General features: G+C 34.8%; 1 protein-coding gene across 2 annotated transcripts in view; it reads left to right on the top strand.

Annotated features, from left to right (window-relative positions):
• The window catches only part of FMN2 (formin 2), a 375250-nt gene that overhangs the window by 185188 nt on the left and 178287 nt on the right, over window positions 1-11775 (top strand). For both annotated transcript variants that reach the window (XM_073899944.1, XM_073899942.1), the window contains exon 8: window positions 2790-2851. In XM_073899944.1, coding sequence (XP_073756045.1) covers window positions 2790-2851 — 62 coding nt within the window. The remainder of the gene's footprint in view (window positions 1-2789; window positions 2852-11775) is intronic.

Below are 11775 nucleotides of genomic sequence, written 5' to 3'. Positions count from 1 at the left end.
TTCTATTTCTATTTCTAAAGTCCTTAGCATGGCCATAGCTAGAAATCTGATTGGAGTGGTCTCTGCACATCCAATTGTTTGCAGCCTTTCGAGGCTGAGTAATTGAGAACATCCACATCAAATAGCTCCAATTTCAAGTCATTGTTTCTTTTTATTTAAAAGATTTTATTTATTTATTTGAGAATGAGAGACAGAGAGCACGAGAGGGAAGAGGGTCAGAGGGAGAAGCAGACTCCCCGCTGAGCAGGGAGCCCGATGTGGGACTCGATCCCGGGACTCCAGGATCATGGCCTGAGCCGAAGGCAGTCGCTTAACAAACTGAGCCACCCAGGCGCCCCTCAAGTCATTGTTTCTCAAATAACAGTTAACCAGTGTACCAAGCTAGTATAGTCCCTGGATGCTAAGAACACTTTACATATTATTGAGTTCATGAGTGAATGCATTGTTTTATTTCCTTGATTTTAGAATTTATCAGTTGAAAATATACAGATTTTAAGGGAGGGAGCACTAGAAGACACCACTAAATATTTAGAAAGATAGGAATTTTAGTCTGAGTCTTGATTTCTGAAATGTTAAAATGTGCTTTTTAAATTGAGTAAATATAGCACCTCAGTAACCTTAATTTTTCCCAAATTAATTCTTTTGCCTTTATTTCCCATCTAGAACTCCTCTCATTCCATCCATTCATCTGCCAGTATCTAATTTTCTCTAATTTTCAGCTACTCAAGCATGACTTTATTGTTCTCTCAAAACTGTGATTCCCATCAAATTGTGTTAGCATCTCTCAAGTGTAAAGCCAACTAAGAGAAAATTGTGTGGAAAAATAGTAACAGTATTTCTTTCCATGGAGATTTCCTTGTGGATGACTAAATAGTGAGGTTTCATGGCTTAGGAACTTTTGAGGACTTGCTTAGGACCATATACCAATGATTAGGACCACATGGCATTTATTAAGATAATTCTTGAGTACCTGACATTGTGTGAGATAAACCGATGAGAAACCACACTTATACACACAAAGTTTCATGTGGGGAACACTTGTAGGAATAACATGTTTTAAAACTACGGATAACGTCAGAGGACAACTGTATCTTTTATAAAGAGTTTTGACTTAAGTACGAATGATTTTATTGTGTCTTTACTTTGTTCTTTACGAAGAATGAAATCTTATACTAAGTTGACTATTGGCATTTCTTTCATTGTTTTCCCATCAATCTTTTGCTGTGTCACCAGAGGAATGTAGAAATACTGGATTATTATCTAATGAATTTCAAAGTCAGAGATCTTTGGGTTCAGTGTAAATTTTATTTAAGGGCTAGACAATGTACAAATCCAAGGGGATAATTTCACACATGATTTTGCTATCCTTATTTGGGTTTTATGCATTTTGTTACATTATAGGCATATTACCGCTAGTAAAAATCATTTATTAATCCCTTTTAATTAATTTTTGAAATATAGTCAAAGTTAGTTGGGCTAGTTTTACCACTTTGAGTTGCTAAACAGATTGTGATATGTTTGCCTTATGTGGTCTAAGGAGTGAAAAGATTTGTCTGAAAATCTTAATCAAATTCTTAGATTGATATTTGAGACATAATTTGTTGGAAATGGAGATAATAGAATATTATTAGGGTGGAAGTATCATATTCTACTTACTATGATCTTGGTGAATCTGGGCTCTGTTCCCAGCTCCAGATAGAAATGCTAAATTATCTTGGTTAGATTTCTCATCCATCATATGCTTCAATTTCCCACTTGTCTTTTTTAATTCATTCTTGGTATTTTGCCAGAGTCAACTAGAAAATGTCTCATGTACTTTAAGCTTTGAGAGAAAAGACAGTGTGAAATGCCTCAATTATTCAAAATAAATCTAATCAATTTGTGATTATCTACTTTGTGATTTTTCTCCCAGAAATCTTTAATCCCATACATAGCAGCTTCATTGGCTACTTGGCACAAATCTGATCAGGGCAAATTCACTTCATTTCCAGCTAATATATATGTAGGTAATGCAGAATGTTTTTGATTAATCTGTGCCCAAACTGAGTTATGAAACATACTGACTCCAAAATCCAACATGCTTCTCAGGCCAAAAGAAATGCGTTTGAGAACATATTCCCAGTTTTTGATTATCCATTCCACTTCTTCCTTATATAAGCATGGGTAGTTTGTACATTGAGAATGGATTTTGGGGGCTCCTGGGTGGCTCAGTCAGTTGAGCATCTGACTCATGATCTTGGCTCAGGTCTTAATCTCACCATTGTGAGTTTGAGCCCCATGTTGAGTTCTGCGCTGAGCATGAAACCTACTTAAAAAAAGAATGGATTTTTAGGGTGCATCTGTGTTAATCTCAATACCATAGTCAATGAATTGTCCTTTGATTATAACAATGTAAAAAATTATAACAGAAAATTCATCTTTTATTTTTATATTAAGTCCTTCAGTCCCTCACAAAATGGGATGTGACAGTAACAGGAGTGATTTGCCCGTTTGAGCAAATTTTTCAAATTCATGCAGTTGGACCTTGAAAGACTCACAGTTTCTCTTTGACCTTTGACTGGGTCATATTCATGGGATTTTGTGTTTGAGGGACAAGTGAAAGCTTTACACTTTACCCCTGTCGAAATTCCTTGGACACAGTCTTGGTAGTGGAGTAAGTGGGTGCGATGAAGTTAGAACACTGTTCTGGAGAAGGTCACTGTTGTTCAAGATGGTCAGACATCTTTTCACAACTGGCTTAAATGGGAATTTATATTCTTTCTTTCATATGTTTTTTTTTTTTTCCACAGCTGTTGTGAACTTGGACAATTCTGTGGTTGATCTGGAGACCCTTCAAGCTCTCTATGAGAATGTGAGTAATAGAAGGAATTTTATGTGTGAGTATATAATACACAATACTTGCCAATATGTACATCTAGACTCATTGTCTTAATGTCCTTTAAGAAAAATTGATCTGGGTGCACTGAAGTTACTTAAGAATAAGTTTGTTAAAATACTCTCTAGGAAACCTGCTGGACAAGTGTGTGGTCTCATAATTTCAAAGGATGTGGTTCAAAGCTTGCTCTATGTGAGGTCATTCACAATCCCTCTTTTGAAATATAATAGTCAATACTTATGTAGAGGTTAATTTGAGCTGAGCATTGTTCTGTGTACTAACTCAGTTAATTTCCACGTGAAAACTCTAGATAGGTTCAATTATTATCCCCATTTTACATTTGAGGAAGTTTAGGCATAGCAAGGTCAGATGACTTGTTCAGAAATCACAGTTCACAGTCATATTAGTTCAAATAGTAACAGGCTAGATTTTTTAATAGCCACGTACAGTAGAGGAACTTAAAGAATCCATTATGAATAATAGGTAAGCGTGTATAACATATACAAATAGAATTTATGATAATTCCTGGTTAACTTCCATTAAAATACAAGTCGAAAGAGGGAGAAATATTTGTTTTATCCGTGGCAATATCCCCAGCATCTAAGGTTAAGGATTATTGGACACATAGGAAGTATTTAGTAAATGTTAAATAAATGTCTGTATGAATTAATGAATGGAATCTCCAGACAGGGTTTATTCCAAAACCTCTTTTGGGCCATGATGTGGTTTTCAGATACAGTTTGCCTGTTCAAACTGATTGATACCCACTGGAAATAATGATCTGTATTGAATATCTATTTGTGCTGTTTTAATTTTTTTAGTAGCAAGAGGATTTCTTGTGCAAAATAATTAATAATAATTAATAACTAATAATTAATATAATTATTAAAATATATAAAATTATATTATTATAATTTATATTTATATAAATATAATATAATAATAATTAATAATTAATAACTAATAATAATTAATGATTATTTCCAGCAGGGTCTGGTAGCCCAGTCATAATTTACTGTAACCTGCTATATGTAAAGAGTATGGTTGACACTTTGAAAAGGGTAAATGAGGGTTTAAAATGTTCATATTTCAAGAATTTTTGGGTCATGAAGTAGAAAATACTGGAGACGGACCTATTTTTATACAAGGGTTTTCAGTTTTCTAAGGATAAATGCTGAGGCAAAAATTTGTGCTTTTTCTGAGTAATACACAACAGCAGTAGATAAAGACTTCCTCATTTAGCGAATGAATATGCCAAATAGCAAAGCAAGGAACTCCCTCTTAATTAAGAAACAATTGAAATAATTCCCTATTCATGCAAGATGCTTTTATTCAACTGCCTTCTTTATTTTTATTCAAATGCGTCCTAAAATTTCCTGAATTTTTAGAAATAGTAATAGTTTAATGTCTATTATACACCAAGCATTATTCCAAGTCCCTTATGTGTATTGATTGATTTAATCCTCTAAGTGCCTTAGCCTATGATTTATGAAGAAGAAATACTATTGCTATCTAACCCGTTTTAGAAAAATGAGACAGAGAGGTTCTTACAACTTAGAGTTGTCTTGGTCACCTCCCTTCAGGACTGTGCTCTAAGCAAAAAATTTCCTGACTCATGGTGATAACTGAACAGAGCCTTCAAAAGGACCTGAGATAGCAGTGTTTGGTGGAAAAGAACATGGGATTAAAAAGTCATAAGAACTCTGTTCAGGTTCCAGCACCACAGTTAAACAGATATATGTCTTCATTCTTCAGTTTCCATATTCTCATTTATAAATGGGGTTTCTAATAATTCATAGTAACATCAACTTTTTGTCACCATTAAATGGATGTAGAAAGAGTTTTCTAGACTACTCAATACTATTATGCTTTATTTTTTTTGTAAAGAAAAATAAGTGTGGGCATAGAACTATGATTTCAAATTACAGATGATTACATCTAAGATTGGTTTAAGATTAAGGGTAACGAAGGTTGTGTGCCATGTAAATTAAAGTAAAACTGGACCTTTTCCTCAAGGATCTCAAGGTTTTGCCAAGTGAAGCAGAATAAATACCTCTATGTTTACAAGCAACATGAATTAATAGAGAATACTTTTTAAAAGTTGTAAAACTCAGAATGATACTACTTTACTCACAATCATCATTTTAAAATTTGTTTTAGCTTTTGAAACAATCTCAAAGATACGATAAAGTTGCAGGTGTGGAAAAAAGAACTGGTTTTTTTTTTTTTGTCATTTGCAAATAAATTGCCAACCTTAGGCCCTATTATCCCTGAATACTTTGGTGCATATTACCTACAAATAAGCATACTTTTAACCATAATGCAACCATCAACATTAGGAAATTGGCATTGATATATTACTATCATCTAATCCTCAGATCCCAGTCAAGTTTTGCCAGTTGTTCCAATAATGTCCTTTATATTTAAGACATCTTTGAAATCTTGTCATGCTTTCTGTCATCCTTTCCTTGGGCACATGCCCCTTTTGTGTTTTATATTACCATTATGTGGGCATATGTCTTATCGTTCAACTGAACTATAAATTCCTTATTAGTAGGATTTTTATATTCCATGTTTAGCATAATGGTTTGTATATAACAATCATAATAATTACTAATTAAAGAGTGACCTGTTTTTGTTCTTGGTATGGTTTTATAATTGAGGGAGGTGAAAATTTTTATATCACCGTATTTCAAATGTTGTACTTTTTTCAAAGATCAGTGTAAATGTGATGATTTCAGAAATATTTCTTCAAAGATTCAGAATTACTATGTAAATATTTAACCATTACTATTCCAGAAATATTTCATTAATTATGTGTGATTTTTCAAATAATAGTTTGAATTAAAATAGGAACATTCTGTTGTAGGGCAAACTGAGCATGTTTGTTTCCTTCATGTTGATGTAATTTTGGAGATTATTGCCTCAAGAGCCCCTGGTGGCTAGAGAAATCTTGCCTTTTCTTAGATTACCTTGAATATTTTGAGTGTCCCTCCAGTGGACTGACGAGAAGCTTGGGCTTTCTTTTCTTAGTTGATACTAAATAGTATGTACTTCGGTGAACCCAAGATGAACCCAACACCATAGAACCAGTTATAGTTTATTTTTTAGTGCACAGTGCAGATAATTTTTTCTATGTTTTTCAGTTGCTAATAGCCTGTATGTTTACATATGACTGATAAAAATAAGGCAGCATGCTTTATGAATGCACATCTCTGGTGTACCTTGGTGGGGGTCCTTCCTACTTCCTACAGACTCTCCTCAAATTTTACAACAGTATCATAGCTAGATTAAAATATGCCATAGTTTCATTCAGCATGACATAATATAAACATGCTTTTAATACTCTGTCCCTCCTCCCCTACTCCAATCACACAAGGGCATACCCAGAAGAAGTTGTAGTTCTAACTGCATGAAACCAATGAGTTTGCTATTCCATAGGGGACTGGGATTCTACCTATTTTCATCTACAGTATATTCATTAGGGGCAGCCCAGCACCCCATGTAACTCAAATAGAAGTTTTATATCTTCTAGATGCTATTTAATGGTGTTAAATGAATGAATGAATGAATGAATGAATGAACTGTTTGAAACAGAAGCTCAGCACAGTAAAATACTCAGTTTATTTATCACTCCAGCTCCCTTCCCTTGCACACTCTCAGCTTCCTAATTCACCTATACGTGGAGATTAAGCCATCTGATTAATATGCACGAATTTTTCTTCATTTCTCACTCCCATCTTCTCTTTATCTAAACCAATTCTAGGAATACCTTTGTGTCCTCTTATGTTCCAACCAGTGAGCCGTTCTCATTTTGCACTTGTTTCCTCCCCCAGCTCTCCTTTGTCAAAGCATGCTCAGATGTCCCTCAGATTTAAAAGAAAGATAAATAAATAATTTCCTCTATTTATTTACTCATTAAATATTCATTATTTATTTCATTAAAAATATTTACAGAATGCTAACTAAATGTCAAGCACTGGTGCTACGACCAGTGCTCAGTAGTAATGGCTTCCGTGCTTTGATTCCTCCAGTTTTCATGATGATGCCTTCCTCTGGTTCACGTACACACACACTCAGAAATAGAGAGAAGGAAAGAGAGCAGTGTACCCACAGATGGGCTCTGAAAACATGTAATCAGCAGGGAAAGCATCTCTGAGGAAGGGACACTTGGAGTGAAAGTAGGAGTCACCAAAAAAGGAAATGAAAGTGTTCTAAGCAGAGAGAACAGTGTGTGCCAAGATTTGGGAACATGAAAGAGCAGTTAGCCCACTGGGGAGAAGAAAGTATGTGTGAGTAAATAGCTCGGGAAGGAGTGGGCAGGAGGAGAGATGTGGGAGCAGGCAGTGGCTAGGTTTAGCTGGGGATTTTAGGACATTTTAAGAGAATTGTGGAATTAAAAATTTTTCCCTTTAATTCTGTCAATTTTGCATCCTGTATTTGGAGGCTTTCTTATTAGACCCATATGCACTTAGATGTATCTTTCTATTGAAGGTTGCATTTATCATTATGAAATTCTTTCCTCTGGTAATACTTGGTCTTGAAGTTTATTTTAACTGATACTTAAAGGGCTCTTCTACCATTCTGATACTTACTGTTTGCATGGGTTTTCTTGTTCTATCCATGTACTTACAACTTACCTTTGTCTTTATGTTAGAATCGCTTATGTTAGAATGTCTTGTAGGTAGTATATATTTTGGTCTTGCTTTTTTATCTACTCTGATAGTCTTTTCCTTCTTGGAACATTTACATTGTTAACATTTAATGTAATTATTGTTATGGTTGGATTTAGGTCTGTAATTTTTTGTTTGTTCCTCGGCTGTTGTCCTCTGTCCTATATGTATGTATGCATATATATATTTAACTTGTTGCTCTAGGAATTACAATATACATTCCTAACCTTTGACACTCTGTTTACCCGGAGTTAACATTATAAAATGTAGAAACCTCGATGATACCATATAGGGCTATTTATTGTCCCTCCTACATATTTAGTGTTTTAGTTGTCATATGAGTAATGCTTACGGGATATGTACAACTCCATGAGACACTGGCGTAATTTTTGTTTTAAATGGTAATATGTATTTAAGGAACTTAAATATAGTCTTTCATATTTACTCACATTTTCGACATTTCTGAGACTCTCCCTTTGTTTTTTTGGTTTTTTTTTTGGTGGTAAGAACATTTAACATGAGTCCTCACCTTTTAACAGATTGTTAGGTGTACAACATATTATTGTTATCTATAGAAACAATGTTGTACAGCACATTTCTAGAATTTTTTTCATCTTGCATAAATGAAATTTTATGTATGTTGATTAGGAACTTCCTGTTTTCCACCGCCCTCAGCCCCTGGTAACCACCATTCTGTTATTTTCTTCTTTGATACCTCATGTAATTGGTGTCCTATAGTATTTGTTGTTCGATGTCAGCCTTATTTAACTTAACATCATACCATCAAGGTCCATCCATGTTGTCACATATTGTAGGATTTCCTGCATTGTTAAAGGCTGAATATTTTCCACTGTATATATGTATATATCATATTTCTTTAAATCTATTCTTCCATCAGTGGACATTTGTTTTTATATCTTGGCTATTGTGAATAGTACTACAATGAACATAGGAGTGCACCATCTCTTTTGAGAACCTAATTTCAATTCTTTTAGATTCCTGGATTATATGGTAGTTCTATTTTTAAGTTTTTGAGGGCCTACCATACTGCTTTCCATAGCAGCCATACAATTTTGCATCCCAACTGACAGTATACAATAGTTTCAGTTTCTCCACATCCTCATTAACACTTACTGTCCTTGTGTTTTGTTTTGTTTTTTGTTTGTTTGTTTTGGTAATAGCCATCCTAACAGGTGTGAGATAATACCTCATTGTCGTTTTGATTTGCATTTTCCTGATGACTGGTGATATTGTGCATCTTTTCATATACCCGTTGGCTATTTGTATGTCTCATTGGGAAAGATGTCTATTCAAGTCTTTAGCCTTTTTTTTAGCTTGAGCATGAGAGAGTGAGAGAGTGAGTGCAAGCAGGGGGAGAGGGAGAGAGAGAATCTTAAGCAGAGATCATGAGCCAAAATCAAGAGTCAGACGCTTAACCGACTGAGCCACCCAGGTGCCCCAGCCTATTTTTTAATCGTGTTATTCGGTTTTTTTGCTATTGAGTTATTGGAGTTCCTTATATATTTTGAAAATTAATCCTATATCAGATACATGGTTTGCCAATATTGTAGTCCCACTTGTTTGTTTTTGCTTTTGTTGGCTGTGCTTTTGGTGTCATATCCTCAGTATCCTTGCCAAGACCAATGTCATGAATCTTTTCCCTATGGGTTCTAGGAGTTTTATAGTTTCCAGTCTTACATTTAAGTCTCTGGCTCATTTTGAGTTGATTTTTGTATATGGTATAAGAGTCCAATTTCATTCTTTTGCATGTTCTGACACCATTTGCTGAAGAGTTGTTTTTCTCTATTGTGTATTCTTGGCACCCCGGTTGAAGGTTAATTGACTGTATATTTATAGATTTATTTCTGTGCTCTCTGTTCCATTGCTCTATATATGTCTTTATGCCAGTATCATATTGTTTTAATTACAGCAACTTTGTAATATAATTTGAAATTAGGAAGTGTGATGCCTCTAGATTGGTTCTTCTTTTTCAAAATTGTTTTATCTGATTGGGGCCTTTTATTGTTCCAAATGAATTTTAGATTTGTTTAGATTTATTTTTGTTAAAAAAAAAAGCAGTTGAGATTTTTCATTGAATCTGTAGATGGCTTTGGGCAGAATTAACATCTCAACAATATTTAGTCTTCTAATCCATGAATATAGAATATGTCATCCTTACTTTCTTTCATCAATGCTTTGTAGTTTTCAGTGTTTAAGTCTTTCATTTCCTTAATTAAATTTATGCCTAAATATTTTATTCTTTTTGATGTTATTATAGATAGGATTATTTTCTTAATTTCCTTTTCAGATAGTTCATAATTAGTGTAGAGAAACACAACTGATGTTTTTGCATGTTGATTTCGTGTCCTTTGGATGTTTGGTAGATGGGGCGCCTGGGTGGCTCAGTCAGTTAAGCATCCGACTCTTGATTTCAGCTTAGGTCATGATCTCAGGGTTGTGAGATCAAACCCTGCGTTGAGCTCTATGCTCAGCAGGGAGTCTGCTTGAGATTCTCTCTCTCTAAAAATAAATATATAAATCTTTAAAAATAAATAAATAAATGTTTGGTGGAATTTGCCAGTGAAGCCATCTGGTCCTGGGCTTTTATTTGTTGGGAGATTTTTGATTACCGATTCGTTCTCCTTAGTTATTATAGGTCTGCTCAGACTTTCTTTTTCTTTTTGATTCAGCCTTAGTTGGTTGTATATTCCTAGGAACTTATTTGTTTTTTCCTAGGTTATCCATTTTGTTGGCTTACAATTTTTCTTAGTAGTCTCATGATCCTTTTTATTTTTGTGGCATCTGTTGTGGTGTCTTCTTTTTAATTTCTGGTTGTATTTATTTGAGTCTTCTCTTTTTTTCTTGGTTATTCTGGCTAAAGGTTTGTTAATTTGGTTATTTTTTAAAAAAATCTCTTAGTTTCACTGATTTTCTTTTCTATTGTTTCTGTATTCTCTATTTTATTTCTGCTCTAATTTTTATTATTTCTCTTTTTCTTCTAACTTTGGATGTGGTTTGTTCTTTTGTAGTTTGTTCCTTGAGGTGTAAAGTTAGGTTGCTTATTTCTTCTTTTTTTTTAGTGTCTGAAATTTTTTTTTTCTCTTTGGGGCATTCTTTTTATTATTATTATTATTATGTAGTATTCAGCAATTCATTAGTTGCGTATAACACCCAGTGCTCATCACAAGATGGAAGCTGGTGTTTTGAGAAGCTGCTGGAAAAGTTGGGATGCTGTATGTATGGTCTAACTCCTTCACTCCTCAGAGAGGTGCTGGGAGGTAGAATTTATTGCCTGCTTGTTCTTTGGTGAGCCAGGGGAAGTAGTTGTGGCAAGGACCTGCATGCTTTTCAAACTACTACTTGTTCCATGAACCCCCCATGGGACTAGTGAATGCTGCTGCCTGAGACAGGTGAGTTAGAAGTCAATCTCTTTGGTAATAGCCAGAAAAGTTGCGATGCTAGATGTCTAGTCCTAGAAGTAAAGTCTAGTCCTTTACTTCTTAGTGAGAGCTGGGAGCTGGAGTTTGCTGCTCATTCTCTGCACCCTGGGCCAGAGGAGGACTTACGGCAAGTGCCTGTACTCTCATTCAAACTGTTGCTATGTTCTCTGTAGCCCCCATAGGTACCAGTGAATGTTAGATTCTGTCACTTCTCAGAGACAAGTGAGTTAGAAGCTAGACCCTTGGGTAGTAACCAGAAAAAAAAAACAAAACGATTATTCTCTGTGCAGTCCAAAATCCTTACTCCTCAGGGAGAAGATGGATGATGGGGGTTGTCTCCCATTTGTATGGCACTGTGCCAGTGGTGGAGATTATGACAAGAGTGTGTCTCAACTTTTCCTATCAGTTTCAATATGGCTTGCTTAATACTTGCCCAGGGTGCAGGAGTCTCTTATCTAGTTTCTGGATTTCTCACAAAGTGAATTGATAAATGTGTCATTATTGTTGTGGTTTTTGTTGAATCTGTGTCCATGTGGGGAAGAAGAGTCCACAGCCTCTCATTTGAGCATCTTGCTAACATCACTCCCTCGTCCTTTGTTCTTAAAGATCAGGTTTCCCTCTAGTATAATTTCCCTTCAGCCTGAGGAATTGTGTTTAATATTCTTTGGGTGAAGATCTTTCCATAGTGAGTTCTTATTTTCTTTTATCTTAGAATGTCTTTATTGACTTTCATTTCTGAATGACATTTTCATTGGATATAGAAATCTGAGTTGACAATTTCTTTCTT

This window comes from Callorhinus ursinus, unplaced genomic scaffold, assembly GCF_003265705.2.
Source record: "Callorhinus ursinus isolate GAN/ISIS: 27379988/994484 unplaced genomic scaffold, GSC_fseal_2.0 scaffold13, whole genome shotgun sequence".
NCBI classification, from domain to species: Eukaryota; Metazoa; Chordata; class Mammalia; order Carnivora; family Otariidae; genus Callorhinus; species Callorhinus ursinus.
Note: the sequence above shows the minus strand (reverse complement) of the source record. Positions and strands in the feature narration are given on the sequence as shown.